The following is a 25,433-nucleotide window of genomic DNA, read 5'->3' as shown; positions in this document are numbered from 1 at the left end:
ATCAAAAAAGAGAATTTCAGACTGATATCCCTGATGAATATGGATTCCAAAATCCTAGCTAATAGGATCCAACAATACATTAAAAGGATCATCCACCATGACCAAGTGGGATTTATCCCCGGGAGGCAAGGGTGGTTCAACATTTGCAAATCAATCAATGTGATAGAACACATTAATAAGAGGAGGGAGAAGAACCATATGGTCCTCTCAGTTGATGCAGAAAAAGCATTTGACAAAATACAACATCCTTTCCTGATTAAAACTCTTCGGAGTATAGGGATAGAGGGAACATTCCTCAAGTTCATAAAACCCATCTATGAAAAACCCACGGCGAATATCATCCTCAATGGGGAAAAGCTGAGAGCCTTTCCCTTAAGATCAGGAACACGTCAAGGATGCCCACTCTTGCCACTATTGTTCAACATAGTACTAGAAGTCCTAGCAACAGCAATCAGAAAACAAAAAGAAATAAAAGGTATTCAAATTGGCAAAGAAAAAGTCAAACTCTCTCTTTTCGTAGATGACATGTGGAAAACCCAAAAGACTGCACCCCCAAATTACTAGAACTCATACAGCAATTCAGTAATGTGGCAGGATACAAAATCAGTGCACAGAAATCAGTTGCTTTCTTATACACTAACAACGCAACTGTAGAAAGAGAAATTAGAGAAATGATTCCATTTACAATAGCACGAAAAACCATAAGATACCTCGGAATAAACCTAACCAAAGAGGTAAAGGATCTATACTCTAGGAACTACAGAACACTCATGCAAGAAATTGAAGAAGACACAAAAAGATGGAAAAATATTCCATGCTCATGGATCGGAAGAATAAACATTGTTAAAATGTCTATGCTACCCAGAGCAATCTATACCTTCAATGCCATCCCAATCAAAATTCCAATGACATTTTTCAAAGAGCTGGAGCAAACAATCCTAAAATTTGTATGGAATCAGAAAAGACTCCAAATTGCCAAGGAAATGTTGAAAAAGAAAAACAAAGCCAGGGGCATCACATTGCCCGATTTCAAGCTATATTACAAAGCTGTGATCACCAAGACAGCATGGTACTGGCCCCAAAACAGACATATAGACCAATGGAACAGAATAGACAACCCAGATATGGACCCTCAACTCTATGGTCAAATAATCTTTGACAAAGCAGGAAAAAACATGCAATGGAAAAAAGTCTCTTCAATAAATGCTGCTGGGAAAATTGGACAGCCACATGCAGAAGAATGAAACTCGACCATTCTCTAACACCATGCACAAAGATAAACTCAAAATGGATGAAAGACCTCAATGTGAGACAGGAATCCATCAAAATCCTAGAGGAGAACATAGGCAGTAACCTCTTTGACATTGGCCACAGCAACTTCTTTCAAGGTCCATCTCCAAAAGCTAGTGAAACAAAAGTAAAAATGAACTTTTGGGACTTTATCAAGATAAAAAGCTTCTGCACAGCAAAGGAAATAGTCAACAAAACAAAGAGGCAACCCACAGAATGGGAGAAGATATTTGCAAATGACACTACTGATAAAGGGCTGGTATCCAAGATCTATAAAGAACTTCTCGAACTCAACACCCAAAAAACAAATAATCAAGTCAAAAAATGGGCAGAAGATATGAAAAGACACTTCTCTGAAGAAGACATACAAATGGCTAACAGACACATGAAAAGATGTTCATCATCATTAGCCATCAGGGAAATTCAAATCAAAACCACGTTGAGATACCACCTTACACCAGTGAGAATGGCAAAAATGGACAGGGAAAGAAACAAGAAATGTTGGGGAGGTTGTGGAGAAAGGGGAACCCTCTTACACTGTTGGTGGGAATGCAAGTTGGTACAGCCACTTTGGAAAACAGTGTGGAGGTTCCTCAAAAATTTAAAAATAGAGCTACCCTATGACCCAGCAATCGCACTCCAGGGTATTTACCTCAAAGACACAGATGTAGTGAAAAGAAGGGCCATATGCACCCCAATGTTCATAGCAGCAATGTCCGCAATAGCCAAACCGTGGAAAGAGCTGAGATGCCCTTCAACAGATGAATGGATAAAGAAGATGTGGTCCATATATACAATGGAATATTACTCAGCCATCAGAAAGGATGAATACCCAACTTTTACATCAACATGGATGGGACTGGAGGAGATTACGCTAAGTGAAATAAGTCAAGCAGAGAAAGTCGATTATCATATGGTTTCACTTATTTGTGGAACATAAGGAATAGCAGGGAGGACATTAGGAGAAGGAAGGGAAAAATGAAGGGGGGAGAGATGAACCATGAGAGACTATGGACTCGGAGAAACAAACAGGGTTTTAGAGGGGATGGGGGTAGGGAGATGGGTTAGCCCAGTGATGGGTATTAAGGAGGGCATGTACTACATGGAGCACTGGGTGTTCTATGAAAACAATGGATCGTGGATCATTACATCAAAAACTGATGATGCATTGTATGGTGACTAACATAACATAATACAATTAAAAAAACTAATTATATATTGTATGGTGACTAAAATAACATAATAAAATAAAATAAAAAATAAAAGTTGGTCTACATGCGGTAGGTCTTTATTGAGTTTTTTATTGGATATTTATTATTTCTAATAAATTTTTTATTATTCAAATATGTAAATTGGAAGAAAGTAGACCCAAACTCTGTTCTTCCTGCTCAGCTCCCTCTCATATGGATGGTGGCCCCATGAAGAGCCCCTGCAGAGGTCTCCTTTGCTCCTCACAGATCACAGTTTGAAAACCAGAGAGGTGAACAATCAGATAATCTACAAATAATGGTTAGTTTACCTCTTATTGTGCCTATACTTCTAATTATGTCACATGGTCATCATTCAATAAATATTTATTGACTTAAAGAATGAAAAATGAAATTATGTTGTCTAGTACTTCCATAGGTTATTAAAAACGGTGGATAGGGGCGCCTGGGTGGCTCAGTCGTTAAGCGTCTGCCTTCGGCTCAGGTCATGATCCCAGGGTCTTGGGATCGAGCCCCACATCGGGCTCCCTGCTCCGCGGGAAGCCTGCTTCGCTTCTCCCTCTCCCACTCCTCCTGCTTGTGTTCCCTCTCTCACTGTGTCTCTCTCTGTCAAATAAATAAATAAAATCTTTAAAAAAAAATAAATAAAAAAAATAAAAACGGTGGATAAACACATCTTCACCTTTCTTCTGACTTGAAGTGAAAGTTTCTAGTATCTCATCGCAAAATATAGCACAGTCTCTTTGTTTTTATTTTTAATTTTTTTATTAACATACAATGTATTATTTGTTTCAGGGGTAGAGGTCTGTGATTCATCAGTCTTACATAATTCACAGCGCTCACCATAGTACAGTCTCTTTGTTTGATGTAGGTGTTTTTATTGCATTCTGGAATCTCCTATTTTTATTCTAATAAAATTTTACAAATTTTACAAATTTTATTAAAATTTGTATTAGGAATGGATACTGAATTTTACAAATGCTTTAGTGTCACCTATCAAGATAATCATATGTTTTCTTCTAGGATTATTCAATGTTATGAATTGCCTTATTATTGAGCTAACTATCCTCATAGTTACTGAAATGAACTACTTGATCATGGTGTCTTGTTATTTGAGTACACTGTTTGATTTGCAACGTCAATTCCATACATATGTTTTTTCGCTAAGTGCTTGTTTGTCAAATTTTGTTCAGCGGTTGCCAACTCTGGTTGCCGCTCATTGAAATCACCTCTAGTGACTTATTAAAACACAGATGCCTCAGCCCAATAGAAATTATTCTTCTCTAATTAATAAATTTCTGTTTTTATTTTTTAAAAATTCAATACTTTTGCTTACCTTTTACTCCTTACTGCATGGGTAGCTTAGTTTGCTAGCTTCAATCTTTCATCTTTAGTAAAGTAAGACTATATATTTTCCTCTGATTACACAACTAGCTGGACCCTATGGTGTTCTCACAGTTGTTAGTTTCTAAATATAATGTAAATGTAATTTCATTTCCCTTTTGATTCAAGAGTCTCTTAGGAAAGGGCTTTAAAACATTCCAGAGATTTTTTTAAAAAGGAATTGTTTCTAATTTTATTATTTATTTTTAGCTTTATTTCACTGTGATCCAAGAATGTGACTTATGTAAATTCCACTTTTTGGAATCTAATGAGGTTTTCTTTGTGGCATAAAATATAGTAAATTTTTGTGAAAATTCACTAGGTATTTAAAAAGATGAGGTATACTGGTAATATGTTTTAAGGCTCTTAATTCAATATATAAATATTAAATGGAAGTCAGTAATTGCATTGTTAGTGTCCTTTATGTTTTATATCTTCCTTTCCTCCTTCACTTCCTCCCTCCTTCCTTCCTCCTCTCCTTCCTTTCTATCCTCCTTCCTTCCTCCCCTCCTTCCTTCTCTCCTTTCTTCCCTCCTTCCTTCCTTCTTTCCTTTTTTCCTTTCCTTCCTTCCTTCCTTCCTTCCTTCCTTCCTTCCTTCCTTCCTTCCTTCCTTCCTTCCTTCCTTCCTCCCTCCCTCCCTCCCTCCCTTCTTTCCTTTTCAAGGACTGGAAGGTACTTTGTGGTCTCTTATCACTATTTTATTTGTCTTGCTTTTGTTTATAATCAGCCTGTAGAATGTTAAATTGACCCACATGATTTTCAAAGCCTCTCATAATTCATTCTCCTAATTTCCAGGTGTACAGAAAAATAACAGCCATCGATGTCTGCACTGTGTTACTTGATGCATAGAGGATATAGGACTTGAATCTGTCTTCATTATGGGCTCTCCACATAATTTTTATAAGGTGAGTCTCTTCCTCTGTTTAATAACAACTAATAATTTTAAACTAATCTTCTGCTTTCCTTTTTGTTTGCATTTGTACCACACATTTATGTTGTTTGTTTATTTTTTAAAGTTTCAGCTTGTTCTTTATTTTTTTGGCTTAATATGAAAGAAGAACAAGCAATTATGCATTTACTTTGCCTCAGAGCCTGCTGTATTACATTTTTCATTGTCCAACCAACATATTCAGACAAACACCTTCCACATACAGAAAAATTAAATAGTTTTTTTCAGATAAAGAAATTCAAAGATCAAATGTGGAAATACCTTGCATAATGGAGATATTACTGATTATTGTTTTCTGTTAATACTCAGACATCATGAACAATTCTCAATCCTGGTGCTGAAAATCTAAAAATCCATGTAATTTTAGAATCTGTAAACAGTTATTCAAGTGATTTTCCAGCTAAAAATCCGGAAGCAAGCCACCTTAAAAAGAGGATGTTGAGCAGCAGTCTCTTCAACTTTTGATAAGCTGTTCAGTCTAGAGTTCACTAGTTTACAACGTAATATCACACACAGCAATACTCAAAGATTTCTAATCTTTCACGGCACATTAAGAAAGTTATTAGGAAAAACTAGTCTGTAACTACCAAAGATATGACACATGGCACACAATTCGAAGGAGACAGCCCAGATCAAGGAGAATTCTAATAAAAAATGCACCCATGAATATAGAGGATAAGAATTAAAAATGTGTCAGGCATTTTAAATGGTTGATTATGACTCCAAATTTCCATTTCACTCTGCCTCATATTTAGGATATCAAAAAAATGTGCCATCCCTTCCATCAGGCTATGGAAAATTAAATTGACCGCGAGACAGTCAAAGCCTCCCTTAATTCTGTATGCCAGTATTTTTTAGTTGTACGTGAAAATAACAGCAGCACATCATTCCACATGTTAAAAACAGCATTTGCAATTCTGTACATATGTGTCTGGAAATGTTTCATTCCTTACAGCTCAGCTGTATTTCAGTCTCTGTCCTAGCATTTGCAGATGCAGACTGGACACACAACTTTACTCTAGAGCTCTTTGTTTGTTGTACTTTTTATTGAATTGACCTCTCTCTTGAGCACTGAGTTCATTTTAGTGGTGGTTGCTGCAGGGAGGCGAGAACCAGGTGTCTGGCTGGGACTTAAATTTCTACTTTTCAGTCTTAGGAATAACTTATATTTACTTGTATTTGTTTGTGATTATAGCTTGTAGCTGAGTTTGGGTTTTTGGCAAAATCTCAGTCCTTTTCTTTCAGTGGGCAAATATGTTCTTCTCACATATTTTTGGCCAAGATACTGTGTGTGGTCTTCTATCCTTTCACTGTGCTTTAAATACTTCCTCTTGATTTCTTTTTTGTTTAATTTCCTATTTTGTAATATGATTTTTGTGTGTTTTTCCCTTCAGAACATTGGAAACTATTTTTAAAAGCTCTGGGAAAGTACTCAAGTGATTAAATGTTCCTAAAGTTTTACTTTGGGCTCCTCAAGGAGCATTTTTGGTTGTTAAATTGGTAAGCCTCTATATTCTCAAATTTTCACTGACAATCCACTGGCACTGTTAAACATTTTCTTAAGACTAGATAGCTTATGCTTTCTAAAAGTTTTTTGTATTTCTTGAAATAAGTGGCATTCAAAATTATGCTACTAATTCTTATATGCTATGCTAAGGTTACTGCTTATGTTGCACAATACTTTAAAATGCACCCCGTTTACTTCTTTATCTTCTGACTGCTCATATCCATCCTTGTTATCAATTCTTCTGTTTGCTTAAAATTAGTGTGGGTGGCTTCTATTTTGCTCTCTTACTGTTTCCTTGAAAACTGTTAAAATCTTCTTCCTAGAGCTTGAGCCAGAGACTAAGTGAAGCAGGTAAACATTAAAAGTCCAGCCATTCAGAAGGCTGAGGAAGTGGAGAAAGAACCTTGGCTGCAGGCAGTTGAAACTATGATTTTCATCTCTGCCTGGCTTCTCTGGTTCATTGAGTCTGCAGAATCAGGAACTCCTATTCCACATCTGGCTTCCATAGGAAGGAAACCATTGTCTGTATCAGGTTTAGCTTCTGCTGGCTGTGACTGAGGAGGGTTCAACAATCCTGGTGTTGGGTGTCACCAGCACCAGAGGAAATATCCCCAAAGCTTACTGACTCCATGTCTTATGACTGGGGGTAGTCTTCCAGTCTCTGCCCCATCCCAAATGGCGTATCATGGGTGACCCAGTTCTGCTAAGTGAAGTAGAACCTTCCTTCTGCATTCTGCTCATATCTGCAGCCCTCCTGCCTCAAAATGAACATAAGTAAGATGCCTTTCTTAAGAAATCTGGTCAACCACTTATAAACTATGGAGCTTTCGCTAAATGTTAACTGAATGTATGTATTAAAAAAGTTACTTTGTTCAACTTAAATTGTTCTTTGTTGCATGGGTTTTTAATGCTCTTTTGTCAACTGGATATCTAAGAGAGGCACATGGCTCATTTTTCATTAATGGTCAATCCCTTTTTAGTAGATTTACCTTGGGTTCTTAGACTGGCCAGAAACTGACATGGTAAACCATGCATATATCATTCTGGGTGGGAAAATGCTGTCTTAGGAGAAGCTAGCTAGACTGGGAGTTAGTATGATTAACAAGCCACTGGGGGGACATCACTTAGTCACTGTGATCCTATTTTTTCCTCTAGAAGATGAAATAACATCGCCTGTGCTGCCTCCTTGAGCAGAGGACTTTTGTGAGGAATAAATGAGATGACATATAAGAAAACACTGTGTCAGGAATAGCAAGACACTCTATAGGAGGAAGCTTGCATCACTCTTTCTCCCTGAGGTGGAGAGGACCAGAAGTTTCCTTCTCACAGATTTCACTCCTTTGATTAAGAGAAAAATGTTTCAGCTAAAAGAGAAACAAATAGGCAGTCTGTTTCACCTTGCCCATTCATTCATCCCCATTCACTCAATCATTCAACATGACAGACAACAAGGCCAATTCAATCCCTCCCTTCATGAAGCTTATGTTTTAGTAGCAGTGATGGGCAATATCCAAATACAAAAGCAAGATCAGTGATGGACATCATTAAGAAAGAGCAAAATCTAAACAAAAAGTTGTTCAATGGATATACAATTCAGTCATGCAAGATAAGTAAGTTCTAGAGATCTGCTGTACAACATTGTGTCTATAATTAATACTGCATTGTACACTTTAAAAATTCGTTGAAAGGGTAGAGCTCATGTTAAGTGTTCTTACCACAAAAAGCAGGGACACAAAGAAACTTTCCAAGGTGATGGACATGTTTATTACCTTGATTGGGGTGATGGTTTCAGAGTGTATTTATATGTCTAAGCCCATCAAATTGTATAAATTAAGTAAGTACAGGTTTTAACAATATCAATTATACTTCACTAAAACTGTTTAAAGAAAAAGTGTGGGAAGGATCCAGAAAAGGACCAGATGGAAGAGGCACAATAGTTGCTATTTTAGGTAATGTGGTCTAAAGAAAGATCTATTTTTATTTTTTTCTGGAGAATTAAAACCTGTAATTAATAAACTACCTGGCAAGAGCATAACGTTTGAAATTTCCAAAAAGAACTTCAGACACCTTTCTCATTTTGCAATTTATAACAGCTTTTTGAGGTACACAGTCTAGATACGATCTAGGTTTGAGAAGTTGCCATAAAGAATCTGAGGACCAACTGGACAAAATTTCAAAATGATGAACATACATACCCATTTCATGTCTGGTGCTGGCCACACCTAAGCCATAGTCCTCTAAAACATCCTTTACTGTCCTCATAGATTCATCGTAACTAGCAGCCAGGCCAAGGAAGTTATATGAGCCCATGTTGATGACATCTTTGATGATTCTTCCAGTGAACCTGCAGAGAGAAGACCACAAAGGGCTTTCTCATTTAACATCATCCTAGTGTCCCATAAAAGACTCTTACAAGGAGATCTTGGGTCTGGCCCCAATCATATATTTTCTTTCTCCTTTCTGATGTGAATTGCTGTCAACACAAAATGGTCTGTCTTTGGAAGACAGTAACCCCAAAATGAAGCTGGGCAGAGCATTGGAAAAAGGTATCACAAGCCATGGAGTATTATTTAGCCCTAATTTTCCTTGGGTGCTCACTTCTGTGATACCTGTGTTCTTGTTAAAATTCCAGCAAGAACTTTCTAGGTGAGAAAGAGCCATGATCATCACTGTCTCCTTCAGCAAGAAGTAGGGGGATATAATTTGTCAATAAGGCTGAAAAGGCTCTTCCTGGCTGGCTCTGTGTATCCTGCACTTTCTGACACAAGCTTTATTTTAATCTAACATAGCCACCCTTGGCAGCTGAATTACCGTGACTTCCTTCACTGGAATTATGAGGGCTTGCAAAGGGCCCAGTGATGGAAGACCAGCAAATTCCATGGTTTGGTGTTCATCATTTCTGTAGTTTGGTGCCCATGCTAGGATTTCCTGGGAAGGATTTCTCTCAACCAAGCCCCTCCAGAAGGCTGCCTCACCTAAATGTCCAGTTGTAGTCATCCGACACCCTCTCCATCACATCGAACCGAGACCCCGGGGCACTGCAGATGGGCCGGTTCCAGTTGTCTCTGATTCTCATGTACAGGTTCCGCGTGTAAAAATTCTCAAAGTTTTGATAAAGCGGCACAAAATCCTGTTACAACAGAGGCAGTAGTTTATCTTTGGTCTCCTGCTTTTTGTATTTTTTTTGCAATTGAAGGCTGGAAGAGCCATGCAAATAGTCCACCTGCAAATAGTTTTGGTTCAAGGGCCTATAGGTAAGGGGACATGTGGGTCCACAAAGAACTCTGAGGCCTCCATCCCTAAAGAACTTACATTTTAGTGGAAGGAAGTAAATGTGGCACAGAAAGTTAGCAAAGATAAAGGCAACACAAGATAAGTCCCCAAATGAGTGGTGGACCCAATGAATCCCCACAGGATTCCATCTGAAAAGTAACAATAGATGTGCATGTCAAAGGAGTTTAGCTGGAGAAGAGTGGTTGGATGATAATTGGTCTTAACTTTTTTGAACATGAATATCCCCACTCATGTTTTCAGAAATGTGGATGAACTTGATTTGGACCTATTGGCAAAACTCTTGGCAGTTGGCTGGCTGTCATATAGCCGAGGGCCTAGAAACTGAGTTGATGAACTTGTGGAGGCACCTGGCTTCTCCCACAGTTGAAGTAGCAGTGCTGTTTTGCTGTATAAAATGTAAGCCATGCTTAAGGGGTTTGCAATCCAGCTGAGCCTCAAAGAAAAACATAATCTAACTTTTGGTCATCTAACTCTTAATAGTACAAGGCAGAAAATACAAAACCTTGGTCTAAGCCAAGTACTTTGGGCATTTGCAAGATTAGAATAAGAAGGAGAGTCATCCTGCTGGAGGAATCAAGGTAGCTCTATGTAGGAGGGGTCTTGAAGCTGGGCACTGAAGGTGGAATGAGATTGCTTTGGGCAGGGATGCTTGGAGAAGGCACTCAGGATGAATGGGTCTGTGCTGGAAGTGTAGGGTGTTTTTGAGGAGAATGAGTAAAAATAATACATAAGGCAGATCTTGTCACTCTGCTCTGATCTATAATGGTTCCCACCCCACTACCATTCCCTGTGGTGTGTTAAGGTGGCAATATCCAGTTGGGCACAGAAAGTGGGACCTTTAAGGGTCTGGATGAAGAACTCACACATTATCCTGGACTCAATAGAGAACCACTGAATAACCAGAAGGGAGCTTTCTTATTCTCCCATCCTTTTTGAGTTCTTCGGTCTCCTTCCTATTATGGAATAGAGCTAATTTCCTGAGGGAACAAGGAGGACCAGGGCCAAGGCTTTGTGGAAGACCTTCTTGTGCCACTGGTTTGGCTTACTCATCTCTTGAGCTGACCCATGCCAGAGGAAAATATATAGAATCTGCAGGCTTTGGTGGCTGGTGGTTGCATCCAAGCCACAGTCTGTTTTGCCACATCATTAGGTTTTCAGTGGCAATGGCATCATTTCTGGGGAGGGAGTTGTGATTATCTATAAAAAAGAATGTTTATAAACAGTCCCCAGCACATAACTGGGGACTATCTGTTGCATGCAAATTTGGAGGATGAAAAGGGCAACTTTACTGGTTACATCTTTCTTTTTTTTTTTAAAGATTTTACTTTTTTATTTGAGAGAGGGAGAATGAAAGATAGAGAGCACGAGAGGGAAGAGGGTCAGAGGGAGAAGCAGACTCCCCGCTGAGCAGGGAGCCTGATGTGGGACTCGATCCCGGGACTCCAGGATCATGACCTGAGCCGAAGGCAGTCACTTAACCAACTGAGCCACCCAGGCGCCCTACTGGTTACATCTTTAAGTTGAAAATTTCATACCAAATGTATTTGTCCTCTAATAGCTAAGTATCCTGATTGAAGTTTTATTAAGATTTAAAGCTACAAAGTTAAGATAATTATACCCGTTTATGTTCTAACAGGGAAATGGACATATTTTTGAGAGAAAAGGAGATTGTATAATTTCAGGAAAATCTTTTCCAAACGATTTTTTTTTCAAACTGTTTACTGACTTATGGATTACTCCATATCCCCAAATATTATTTGTGTCCTTCTATGTCTAATTTCTTATTCCTTAATTGAAATTACATATAAATTCATACTATCAAGAGAAATAGAGAAGTAGGTCTGTAAGTACTATTTTTAGACTCTGAATGGAATTTTAGTTTTAGATTTTTTTGAGATATCTTACTCAAAATAAAGTTAATAGTTGGTTTAGGAAAACACTTGGCTTTAGGTAGGAAAAACAAAATACTATGTCTACAATATTAAAACAAAATTAATTTTTTAAAAAATTTTATTTATTTCTTTATTTGCTAGACCCTGAGAATGCAGGGAGAATGGCAGAAGGAGAGGGAGAAACAGGTTCCTCACTGAGTAGAGAGCCTGATTCCAGGCTTGATCCCAGGACCTTGGGATCATAACCTGAGCCGAAGGCAGATACTTAACCAACTGAGTCATGCAGGTGCCACCCCCCCAAATTAATTTCAACGTAGAACCACAAGATGCACAGGATGCCAGGGCAGGGGGGACATAGACGTTGCAGATTTCAAGCACCCATTTGACATGTGAGGAAAATCAGACCCAGCAAGGTGAGTGACTTGAACTCTGGCCAGCCTCTGGCTTTGTTCACTTTCCCAGCAGTCATTTCAGAGTGACTTCAGGCTGGCACCTTCCCCACTTGTGCAAGCTTCCCTCCAAAACCCCAGTTAAAACAAAAACCATGACCCACAATATGGAAAGCTGAGGCCAACAGTGTGCCAGACCATGAAGGAATGTCCACTCATCTTTGGGTTTGCAGTTACTTGAGGAAACAACCTAGGGCATTTCATCACTGAGCCTCATAAAGATATGCTATCATGGCCTCTTGAGGGAAAGTGAGAAAATATTCCATCTTGCCCAAACTTTCTGGCTCCTGGCTCAGAGATCCAGATTTTCTATCTATGAGGAAATGGGTAGCCAGCTTTTTATTGAGACAAATGCTTTGAGGGCAAGATACAGGGATTCTAACCTATTCTGTGGAATCAGAGAAGACTTTGTAGTAAGGAATGATCTTCATTTCAATATAATTTTTTTAGTAATTAAGTACCTAAAACTTCTCTATCAAAGGGATAGGCCAGTTCTTTTTTTTTAACCATGCAGAGCCATTTCTTTGTGAGTGGTGTGAGTTCTAACCCAGATCTGAAACAAGCTCAGCAGTCTATGTGTCCCTGAGAGGGAACTACTTAGAATTCAAGGTCTGGTTTGGGTAAGAATTGCCTTCTTTTGCGGCATTGTCCTGCTCTTCTTCTGCACCTGTGATGCTTCCTGCCTCTGCATGGGTGTATTTTCACCCCACCCCATTCCTTTGAGTACCAGTGAGGTTTCTTCAGGAGCAGTCAACACCTTCCAAAGGTCAACGTCCTCTAATCTCAGGTAAGCCTCCCACAGCATTTTCGTTATACCAGAAAATGAAACTGGACTAGATATTGCAAAAACAGGAGCATTGCAAGAGGACATACCTTTATCCATCTGTAGATACAACTTGTCACTTGGCCTACTCACTATCTTTGTTTTTCTTCCTGACACAAATGGCTAGATGTGAGAGTGAAACTTGGGCCATAAGGACAAAATCGTTTTGGCGGGGGGGGGGGGATGTAGGGGGGTTGAGCAAAATCTAAAAATGCAGCCAGAAAAATGTCTTTGTTTTGACTGCAATATGACAATCTTTCTTTTTCCACCTTTAAGCTTGTAGGATACTTTATAATTTTTCAAGTGTTATACATATTTCTATCCAATGTTTATAGACGAATCAGTGGAAAGTCAGAAAATTTGAGTGGACAAATTGGGAATTACAGTTCTAAAACCAGTGCTCTTTTCAATAACCATGCTACAGGGTAGGTGTTTATAAGGAAGTGAAGAGAACATATCTATGGCTCATTGTGAAAAAATACTGCCAAATTTGGAAGGATGCACCTTTTTATTTGATTTAAATACCTGCTTATTCAGTAGGAAATAGAATCATGAATTTGTAGAGAGAAAAAATCATTATCTAACACGAGTTAATTTTTGCCCATATTAACACTTGTTTTCACCTACACTTCTGTTCTCACCTAATATTTCATTTTATGTCATTATTTCCTTTTGGGAAACAGCCATTTCTCCTATCAGGGTTGAGCTCTGAATAATAATAAAATATGTTCATGTTTTCTTCATAGTTGGAAAGGACAATGTATCATAAACAGTTCTTTGTAGTATGAGAAGCACAAAGTCAAGATGGCTAAGTTTAAGTCTATTAAGAAAATAGAGGGAGATTTGAATAAAAATGGTAGACCCAGTGCTTGTAAGTATTCTACCACTCATCTAAGTCCTCTGAACTGACAAAAGATGTTTAAGAAACAAAATAAATTTATAAAGACAATTGAGAATATCATTACTGAATCAGAAATGTTGAAGAGTCACAAAAGATACAACACAAATAAGATCTGATCAATGGAGAAGTAAAACCATAGGATACCATAATTCTAAAACACTTGCTGAGAAGATTGGTGTGGACATAAGCTAACTGTAGGGGAGTTTAAAGCTAGGAGCCAATAACCATAAGAAGTTGATAGTCAGGGTGATTAAGTGAGGAGCTAGATCTCCTTGTCCTCTTTTTATTGTGTTAATAAGTAAGAAGCAGTTGTGTTGTCCACAGGACAAATCACCTTGCTAGGCACCAGGAATGGAATGGAAGAGCAATGTCCCAATGTAGAGAAATGGGGAGTCCACATTGCAAGAACCCAAGCTACTGGTCTTGGCAACTCCTTCCATTTCCCTTCTTCAATTACTCAAGATAGGTGAATATGTAGGAAAATAAGGATTCTTAAATAAAGAAGAAATTAACATAAAACAAAGTGTCAGTGCTATTTAAGGAAAACTAGCATTAAGAGGTACCAAATTCAACAAGCAGAAGAACTAACATCTAGTGAAAAGACTTAATAGAGCAAAGAGAAAAGGAATCTAAAATGTGTTTTTCTTTTGGGATAAACAACAGAACAATGCATCTTTTAAAAAGATCAACAGTTCAAAAGTATATTGGCAAATTAATAAGCTAGGATAGCAATTGGCTAAGTTTTCCAGGACATGATGAGAAAGGATAGAGAAAAAAATATGAAGGAAGTCAAGAGATAATGTAAGACAGATTCAGATGATCCAATATCTCTCTAATGGGAGTTGCAAGATTGAAAAAAAGGAGGATAAGAAGGAGAAGTACAAGAGGAGGGAAAAACAAAGGTTAAAAAGATGGAGGAGGAGGGGTAAGGGGAAATTCCAGAAAGGAAGAAAGATTTGAATACTAAGGTGTGAATGATCTATTGGGTACTGGTTAAATTTCATGTCTCTGGGGATAAAGAGGAAAACTTCATGTTTTCAGAGAAGGAAGAAAGGCAGTTTACATACAAGGGAATAAGAAATGGATTACTTTAGACTTTTGTAGGTGACAATGGTAAAAAAGATTATGAAGGAAAATGATTTTGAACTTAGAATCTTTTACTCAACCAAGCCAGCAATCAAATGAGAAAGCCACATAAAAACATTCCAATATATGTAAGGAGTCATGAGTTTAACTCCCATATTATTTTCTGTAATAATTGAGCATGTACCTCACAAAACAAACAATGAAATAACTAAGGAGGAAGAGGAGATGCCAGGAAAAGTAGTGAGTGAACAAACTGATGGGCTATGGTTTAACCCAAGTAGTTTTATATATGAAGTATAAAGAAACAGAATCTAAAAATTAATAAACAATTGATATCCTGGAAAATGGGTATGTGGGTGAAAGAAATATTATTAAATTCTTCTCCTGGTCTGGGGAAGACTCTCTTCACTAACTGTATCTAAATTCTATATGTATGTGTTAAATATTAAAAGAGAACCATTAAAAAAATAGCAGGGAGAAATACTATATACAATTTCCTAACAGTGACAAGGAGAAAAAACATGCAGAACAAAGAAAATTCAATCAGATGTATCAAAGGTATTGAAAAGAAAAGTACTTAAAAAAAACCCAGAAAATGTAAATATTAAATATAAAGGCGGGAATAAGTTTAAACACATGAGTAATTAAAGTATTAGGTTTAACCATAAGGAGTTGCCAATGTTTGTTTTTGACCTACAAAAACAGCAATTTCCTATGGTTCAAGAAAGTAATTGTTCATAGCTTATATTATTTTATTAAAACACAGAAGCTTTCATATTTGATTTAAAATAAATCTATATGTTGCTTATAAGAGGGCTACATTTTCTGAAAGTGATGAAGACTGAAATAAAGGGATGACTGATGAAGAAAAAGCAGATGTATAAATATTCATATCAGACATGACAGAGTGCAAGGTAAAGTAAGATAAATGGAACAAATCTGCCAAGAACTGTAAGAGCCATAACCCATATATCTCACAGTTACACTGAAACACATAAGAAAAAGAAAAACTAACAAATCCATAATCACAGTGGAAGACATTAACACACATTTCTCAGAAATTTTAAGTGTGAGAAGACAAAAAATAAGTAAGTCTAGAGGATCCAAATTACATAGTTAGCAGGTTTGTTCTAATAGACTTAAAAAGACAATGTTCAGTTTTTCATGGCATGCATGGAAAATTACAAGCAATTCCAATACAACTATCGGAGAAGCTGTGGCAACTAAGAGAGATATTCATTAAGGTGGTAGCATTTGGAATTAAGATATGAAAATATCAATAGCTTTCCTATATGCCATCAATAGCTAATTAGAATATGGGATAGAGAAAAAAGATAATATTCAAATAGTACCACCATCAAAAATTCATACCCAAATAATGATTGTAAGAGGAAATATAAGACCTTAGAATAAAGAAAATTATAAAATTTTATTAAAGGACATGAGAAATACCTAAATAAATGGAGAGACATATCATGTTTCTAAATGGGAAGACTAAATATTATTAAATGTCAAATTTTCCAAAGTTAACCTATACCTATAGATTTAATAATGTATACTAACAATTAAAATGGCAATAGTTTCTTTAAAAAAATTCAATGCCTGACAAGCTAATTCTAAAGTATACACAGAGAAAAAATCTTTAAGAATTACCTAAAAACTTCCAAATTTACCTAAAAAATAGACATCTAGTAATTCAAATCAGTGGGTAAAAATTAAATTAATGATATTGAGACAATTTAAATCTCTCTTTTAAAAAAGAAAGTCCTCCTCACATGAAAAGATGCTCAACATTGCTCATCTTCAGGGAACTACAAATCAAAATCACAATGAGATACCATGTCACACCTGTCAGAATGGCTAAAATTAATGAGTCAGGAAACAACAGATGTTGGTGAGGATGTGGAGAAAGGGGAATCCCCCTACACTGTTGGTGGGAATGCAAACTGGGGCAGCCACTCTTGCAAACAGTATGGAGGTTCCCGAGAAAGTTAAAAATAGAACTATCCTATGACCCAGCAATTGCACTACTAGGTATTTACCCAAAAGATACAAAAATACTGATTTGAAGGGGCACATGCACCCCAATGTTTATAGCAGCATTATCAACAATAGCCAAATTATGGAAAGAGCCCAAATGTCCATTGATTGATGAATGGATAAAGAAGATGTGGTACACACACACACACACACACACACACACACAAACACAGGGATATTACTCAGTCATCAAAAAGAATGAAATCTTGCCATTTGCAATGACGTGGATGGAGCTAGAATGTATTATGCTAAGCGAAATAAGCCAGTCAGAGTAAGACGTATACCATCCAATTCACTCATATGTGGAATTTAAGAAACAAAATAGATGGACAAAGGGGAAGGGAAAAAAGAGAGGAAGGCAAACCACAAGAGACTCAACTAGAGAATAAACTGAGGGTTGCTGGAGGAGAGGTGGGCAGGGGAGGAGCTAAATGGGTGATGAATATTAAGGAGGGCACTTATGTTGAGCACTGAGTATTATATGTAAGTCATGAATCACTAAATTCTACTCCTGTAACTAATATTACACTATATGTTAACTAACTAAAATTTAAATAATTTTTTTAAAAGTACTCCGACCTCACACAACACATAGAAATAAGTTCTAAGTGAATTTATGAATTAATGCATAAATACATCACAGATCATAAAAGTACTGAATGAAATTGTAGGAAAATTTGTTTTAACTTTAAGATGAAAAAAATGCCTTCTTAAACATGATGAACTGTCCCTCCCCAAAGAGCAAAAACTAACAATAAGGAAAACAAAAGAAAATGTCTGATACATACGACTTAAAAATTAAATATGTAAATATGGATAAATAGAACAGAAAAAAATTAAAAGCCAAGAAACAGAACTAGAAAAATACCTAAAATTTTTTAATAGACAAATTATTCATAGATGGATATATAGAAAGAGCTCCTCTAAATCAGTGAGAAAAAAATTTAATAAGATCAAAGAACAAGAGATATGAATAAGCAATTCAAGAAGAGTAAGTATAAAGTACTAATAATCATATGAAAATAAGCTCAGTCTCACTGTTAATTAGGAAAATGCAAATTAAGACAAGAACAAAAAATGTTCATCTGTCAGCTTGGTAAAAGTAAAAAATACGTTGATCATATCAATATATCAGGTACTAATGAGGAAGCAAGCACTCCTAGGTACTGCTGACTGGAGCCTAGTTGGGCAAGCTTTTTTGAAAGGCAATTTGCCAATCTCTCATAAGTTGAAATACACATTCCTTGAACCCAGAAAGCCACTTCTAGGAATTATCTTCAAATAAATACATGTGCTGCTCATTGAAGAATTATTTGAAGTAATAAAATAATAAAAAATGATAACATAAATAATCATATACCCACATTATTGAATACCATCATGCAAAGTAAAAGGAATGAGATAAACTTGTACTGACATATAAAAATCTTCAGATATAGTTAGGTGAAAAAAAAAGTCAATCACACAACAGTGTGTATGATACAATCCCATTTATGTTAGGGAAAAGACAGAATGGGTGCAGATGAACCTATGTGTAATTAAGCGCATGAAAAAGACAGGAAGGAGGCTTTTGCTCATTATTTCCATAACAAAAAGGAAAGAAAAAAAAGATACAGGTTTGAGAAGGGGCTCTTCATTAGTACTTGTCATAATCCACCTATATCACACATTGGCTTAGTACTAGTTGGTGTACATAGCAAAGCTCTACCTTATCAATATGGTTTCACTCATATGTGGAACATAAGGAACAGTGCAGAGGACCATAGGGGAAGGGAGGGAAACCTGAATGGGAAGAAATCAGAGAGGGATACAAGCCATGAGAGACTCGACACCAGGAGACAAACGGAGGATTCCAGAAGGGAGGGGCATAGGGGGAAGGGGTAACCGGTGATGGGTATTGAGGAGGGCACGTGTTATGAAGAGCACTGGGTGTTATATACAACTAATGAATTGTTGAACACTACATCAGAAACTGATGATGTACTGTATGTTGGCTAATTGAACAAAATATAAATAAATAAATAAATAAATAAATAAATAAATAAATAAATAAATATTTGGTAGAATTAAAAAAAAATAATGAACTCTGCTTGCCTCCTATTTGTAGACTCCTTCTTGCAAAGGGAAGCAAAGTCTATACTGTAAAAAAACTAAAAAAATGATTTAACCAACATTTTAATGACGCAGCAGAAGTTAAGTATATATGTGTAACATGTATAGGTATATGTATATATACGTATTTATTTGGATGTTTGGATATATATATCCAAATAAATATTGACCTATCTGAGTATTCACTGGGTTGAGGCTGTGATCTGATTTTACTGATGGTCTTATTACAAAAATATTTCTAGAACTATGACTTTAGAGTTGTTGTTCCAACCTATGGCACATATTTCTCTGCTAGAAGCAATCGTGGAAAATATTCAGCCCTTGTGAGGGTGCATTTGCTTTTTAGAAGTGGCCAGGGGCTATTTGGAATGAAGTCTGGTTGGGGAGATTGGGGATTTCACTAGCCAACAATTTCTGCTGCATTTAAAGCTATTGATTTCTTAGTAGATAGTTAAGTCAAAGAAGTGAGGGAGTGACCATTTGTATGCACAGGAAAGTTCAAGAAGCATTGTTCTAAAATACTGGCTTCTGACTTTCTGCATATGAGAATCACCTGGGAAGCTTTTATGAACCTGACCAAGGGTGCATCACAAATCAATTAAATTAGAATATTTGTGGGTAAAGCCCAGGTATTAGTAGCTTTTAAAACTTTTTTTTTAATGCTAGGAATACATTTATAAACAGGGAAACTTAATTCTTTTTTTTTCTCTTTACTGTAGATGTTTATTTGTTCTATTTTTTTTTAATTTTATTATGTTATGTTAGTCACCATACAATACATCATCAGTTTTTGATGCGGTGATCCATGATCCATTGTTTTCGTATAACACCCAGTGCTCCATGCAGTACCTGCCCTCCTTAATACCCATCACCGGGCTAACCAATCCCCCCTCCCCCTCCCCTCTAAAACCCTGTTTGTTTCTCAGAGTCCATAGTCTCTCATGGTTCGTCTCCCCCTCCAATTTCCCCCCCTTCATTTTTCCCTTCCTTCTCCTAATGTCCTCCATGCTGTTCCTTATGTTCCACAGATAAGTGAAACCATATGGTAACGGACGTTCTCTGCTTGACTTATTTCACTTAGCATCATCTCCTCCAGTCCCATCCATGCTGATGTAAAAGTTGGGTATTCATCCTTTCTAATGGCTGAGTAATATTCCATCGTATCTGTGGACCACATCTTCTTTATCCATTCATCTGTTGAAGGGCATCTCAGCTCTTTCCACAGTTTGGCTATTGCAGACATTGCTGCTATGAACATTGGGGTGCATATGGCCCTTCTTTTCACTACATCTGTGTCTTTGGGGTAAATATCCAGGAGTGCGATTGCTGGGTCATAGGGTAGCTCTATTTTTAAATTTTTGAGGAACCTCCACACTGTTTTCCAAAGTGGCTGTACCAACTTGCATTCCCACCAACAGTGTAAGAGGGTTCCCCTTTCTCCACAAACTCTTTTAAAACTTCTTAGGTGATTCCAATGTGCAGCCAAGGCTGAGAATCACTGGTCTAATATTAACATCTCACAAGCTGCTGGCTAATATGTTAAGTTCCCAGGGAAACCCCAGTGAGTTTGGACTCACCCAGGTCCAAAGAGGAAAACCAGTGCTTGGGCCATCTGTTTGCTTTGGACAAAACTCATACCCAGTGACCTTAATGGAATTCATCCTTCAAATTACTCAGAAGAAAGTCTCTCTGGGTGAATTCTGCTATCATGTCAGGATGCAAAATGTGGATGCAAAAGGGCAATTTTTAATTCATGCAAACGTTTGGACATTGTCTTAAAATTCTTTACAGTTACAACTTGCTGAACCCTCTTTGTTTCATGTGGGAGTAAAAATCTCTGGGGATGGCCCAGAAATGTCTGGGATGTACTTGTAGGGTAGCTACAGGGACTCTCTGAATATAGTGTGAACACGGAATTGCACTGCAATGTTTTCTAACAGGCTGGTACCCTGTGGAGCAGGTCTTGCTGAACCTGTTATCAAACCATAGGGATTGAGAAATGCGGCTGTGCTTGAAGTTTTTCAAGTCTCTGATGATGCTTGACATTCATTTGATGATTATATTCGCTGACACCTTCTTCTGGATTTTGCAAAGTTAAGTCATTGCATCATTGAGAAAGCGATTTATCTAGAGGTTTTTAACGAATTGCAATTCATCAGCACAGTGGCCTTTGATTTTAAATAAAAGATACATGGGTCCCCAAAATTAAGAGTTAAAAGGAGAATTTAAGCGAGAATATTTAAACCTTGAACCTGTCTGTATTGTCCTATTCTTTGTCAGTGTCTTCTGATTGTTAGTGGAGTCTATCTGACATGCCAGATATCCTGGGCCTGTGATTTGTTTTTCAGTGCTCTTCTGGAGGAAGATTTTGATTTTTTTTTCCCTTTTCACTTAATTTATACTAAGTGAATCAGTAATACTTAGTGAATCAGTAACCAAGTGATCTAGATAAGAGGATTGTCAGAGCCTTTATGTTTTGGAGTCAGCTTCAGGGTGTTTGGGCTAGAAATCAAAAAGAAGAAGAATGCAAAAAGATTTTAAAATCGGGGCAACACTTTAGTTTGAATGGATGGTTTGATATGAGAGGAGTCATCCCAGTGAGGGAGAAAATAGGGAAACTGGGTTAATAAACTCTTGTATTTGATTAAAACAAGAAAGAAATGAGGAGAGGGGCATGTCAATTAGCTTGACTGCAACAATCATTTTGCTCTATATATTTTTATCAAAATATCATGTTTTACACTTAAATGTATACAACTTTTATTACAAATAAAAAGAATGCACATAGAGTAGAAGAGTGTAATAGAATCAAGCATATCTTTATGATCTTTTTGAAAAACATAATTGCTAGTCTCTGCCACCATCTTACGGATGTGCTTTTTTCCTGGTGTTATTTTGCTCTTGGCTGGTTTGTCTTAAGGGATGATTCATTCTGCTCTCTCAGTGACCAGCTTTTCGAACAGAATATAATGCTCATTTCTGCTAGGAGAACCAGGAGTCATTGGAAAGCAGCGTGTTTCCAGCAAGAGATTTCAAGATGTGCCTCAAGTAGCTTATTAACACAATGCAAGGATATGGTCAGAAATACAGGGCTGGGGAGACGAACCATGAGAGACGATGGACTCTGAAAAACAAACTGGGAGTTTTGAGGGGAGGGGAGTGGGAGGATGGGTTAGCCTGGTGATGGGTATTAAGGAGGGCACGCTCTGCATGGAGCACTGGGTGTTAATACACAACAATGAATCATGGAACACTACATCAAAAACTAATGATGTAATGTATGGTGATTAACATAACAATAAAAAATTAAAAAAAACTAAAAAAGAAAAAGAAGTACAGGGCTGGGGAAAAATAGTAAAAGGCTAAAGGTCAGCCTGAAGGTAGGGTTTCTAGTGACCAATTCCCATCAAAAAGAATACAGTGACAGCAGCCATTGCAATTTATTAAAACCAGTTACTCTGAAAGGCTAAAAATGTCTAAAGGGGCTCAAAAGGAAGGAACATATAATAAAATGTGTGCCATGTGAAAGGTATGACCACCAAGGTGAGTCAGTTGACTGATGCTCTCTACCTCACAGAGATCAAACAGGAGGGAATCATTTATTTTGTAAAGAAATACAGGGCATTGATTTATTTGATGCAATGTCTTCTTCCTGGGAGATGGTTCGAGCAGTGCTTGCAGCCATAGTAACAGGTGTTGCAATCCAGGCTGCTCGCCCTCAGTGTATCCCATTGTTCAGGACTAGGCACCCATTCCCCCAGTGCGGGGAGTATTGGAGGCAGACAGCTTGCTAAAGGGAGCTGCCTGATTCGGGATCACATCCCTCTAGGGTGGTAACCCCCATCTATCATCGCTGGAGGCTCCACACCCTGCCATCCGTGAGGAATGCTTCCGAAGGGCCCTCCTATCTCCAGAGCTCCCGGTGGAATCCACTGAGGTCTTGGCTGGGACTGCATCACAACTCACCTGTCTCATCTTGCTCCCTTTGCTCCCTGGCAGGTGTATGGGTGTTGCTTCCAGGAGCACACCATAGAAACCTTTCTGCTCTCACACCTCCATCTCAGAATCCGCATCCCTGGGAACCAATTTGCCTGTATATAAATATGTTCTGCTTGAAATATAAGAAATGCTTTGGAAAGACCAAAGTGACTAGCCCTGCTGGGTTGCTAGAGCAAAAATATTGGCACAGGGTAGAAAATAGATGGCAGAGCTAAAGCTTAAGCCTGCTAAGGGATGACACACCTGAGAAATTTACCTTTGACTCACCCTCTGTCCCAGTAAATATTCTAAAATGTGCTGATCTATTGTACACCGGTCACCTACACTTGGGGAGCAGGCAGATTGGTGATAGGAACTTCTAGAACAGACCAGCCGGTGTCAGGGAGGAGCTGTGGGGATCCTCGTGAGAATGGCCAAGAAGAACTTGCTTTCCTTATCCTAGTCTCCCTTTTCATTATCAGCTCCTACTAGATTCAACTCTTTCTATAGCCTTTGCCATTTACAGACCTGTACATCCTCAAAACTGTATCTGTGCACATATTTTTACTAATATAAAACTTTGCCATTGTGATGGATGTGCCACAACTATACTCATGTCTGACCAAAGTAGAAAGTTGGGATTACCTGGGTTTCTTCCCTTTATCTTATTTTCTATATCTACCTCCTAAATATCTCTATAATTCCCTTTTCTGCATTCCATCTACCTCTTCACCAGTTTGAGGACAAATACCTCTTTCCTAAACTATTTTAAGGCTTTTTAAATAGTCACTTTGCTTCTAGTCTTGAACTGGAATTCCATCTCTTACATCTATTAAATTCTCTAAAGTTCTTCATTCTTGTCTCTCCCTTCCTCTTTTTTCTCTATAGACCTTCCTTGGGAGATCTCATCTACTTCTGTGGCTTTGATTAATGTTGATATGCTTAAGATATGCTACAGATGCCACAGTATCCATCTGGGACTTTTCTCCAGGGGTCAAGACCTTTATATCTGCCAATTCTCAACTTGTCATAAAAGGAATTGACCATTTTCCCTCCAACAAGCTCTTCCTGCTCTATTCCCCATTTCAATGAATGCCACAACCTTCTTCCTGCCTAGCTGCCCAAGGCATAGACTTGGGTGTGATCTTTGATTTGTCCATCTCCCTAATTCCCCAAGTCAAGCCAATCATCCTTAACTCCATCTTCTTTAACATCTCTTGGCCTGATCTCTTACTACCACCCCTATTATAACTACCCTGGATTTACCCCAAGATCTCATCTAGTTTTTTTTATTTTTAAGCTGGATTTCTGCATCAGTCTCTTAACTGGTTTTTTGGTCTGTGCTGTCCTGCAATCCCTTTTTCATAGGCCAGTGAACATGGTCTTTCTAATCTGCAAATCTGCATTCCTTTGCCTGAATTCCTTCAATGCCTACCCATTGTTCTTATAATAAATATCTTTGGCTTATAAAAACCCATTATAGTCTGGTCCCTACTTGCCTTTCAAACAATCTTTCTCCCCACATACTCCCACTGTCACTCACAATAGTCCAGTCATTGGAATTCCTCAGTTTCTTGAATGTACAATGCTTTCTCTTACCTCTTTCACACCATGTTTTCTTTCCCTATGTTCTTTGCTTAGATGTGTTCAAGGCTCCATCATGTGGAATGATCCATGTCCATAATCATCATAGTATTTCAAAGTAATTTTTAGAAAAAAGGAATTTAGGGCATCATAAATCATACGAACCAAGTCGGAGAACATGTTAGGAAAATGCAGGCTGTTTGCAGATCCCTGAATATTTTCTAGGTTGTCCTGGTAGCTCTATGTGAAAAGAGGATGATGTAGACTTTTGCGGGTTAACTATCAAAAGTATCTAGATTAGTGGTTCTAAATCGGTGTTTTTTGCACTTCACGATACCATTTGACAATGTTTGGAGAAGTGTTTGATTGTCACAAGTGTGTGGTAGAATGCTAACTCGTCGATATGAATAAAGGTCAGGGGTGCTGTTAAAAACCCTACAATGCACAGGGCAGCCTTCTACATCAAAGAATTATCCAATCCGAAATGTCAATTTTACCAAAGTTGAGAAACCATGACCTAACTGAAATTAAAATTTCATATTTCACTCAGGCACACTTTTCTGGAACATAAACAATATTAATCTTGCAACAAGAAGACCAGAGTCCAGTCCTATCCAAAAACCTCTGTTCTTATATTTTGATTTTTTTTCATCTTTAAAATGGTAATTTAGTACCTGTCTCATGGGATTATTATAAAAATTAAATATGATGATGTATGAGAAAACCCTTAGTTCAGTGTCTGGAGAATAGTAGTTGCTCAATAAAATACTTGTTTAAAAAAAACAAAGTCTGACACATGGAAGATGGAGTTTATGGGGTGGGAGATGAATAGAATTTATCCTGAGTGGTTCCTGAGTGCCTCACTCTTTTTTAGGATCGGTACACTTCTGAGAACACTTAAGAGAAGAATATGCATTGACAAAGATCCAAGGAGGT

The 25,433-nt window shown here is 37.6% G+C and overlaps 1 protein-coding gene across 2 annotated transcripts in view; it reads right to left on the bottom strand.

Moving 5' to 3' along the window:
* SPTLC3 (serine palmitoyltransferase long chain base subunit 3) overlaps positions 1 to 25,433 on the bottom strand; it is a 154,481-nt gene that overhangs the window by 89,038 nt on the left and 40,010 nt on the right. For both annotated transcript variants that reach the window (XM_025876925.2, XM_073878414.1), the window contains exons 3-4: positions 9,314 to 9,468; positions 8,534 to 8,682 (exon numbers count right to left, since the gene is read on the bottom strand). In XM_025876925.2, the coding sequence (XP_025732710.1) occupies positions 8,534 to 8,682; positions 9,314 to 9,468 (304 nt within the window). The remainder of the gene's footprint in view (positions 1 to 8,533; positions 8,683 to 9,313; positions 9,469 to 25,433) is intronic.

The sequence above is a fragment of the Callorhinus ursinus genome, unplaced genomic scaffold (assembly GCF_003265705.2).
Source record: "Callorhinus ursinus isolate GAN/ISIS: 27379988/994484 unplaced genomic scaffold, GSC_fseal_2.0 scaffold29, whole genome shotgun sequence".
In the NCBI taxonomy this organism is placed as follows: domain Eukaryota; kingdom Metazoa; phylum Chordata; class Mammalia; order Carnivora; family Otariidae; genus Callorhinus; species Callorhinus ursinus.
This window is presented reverse-complemented; position numbering and strand designations above follow the sequence as displayed.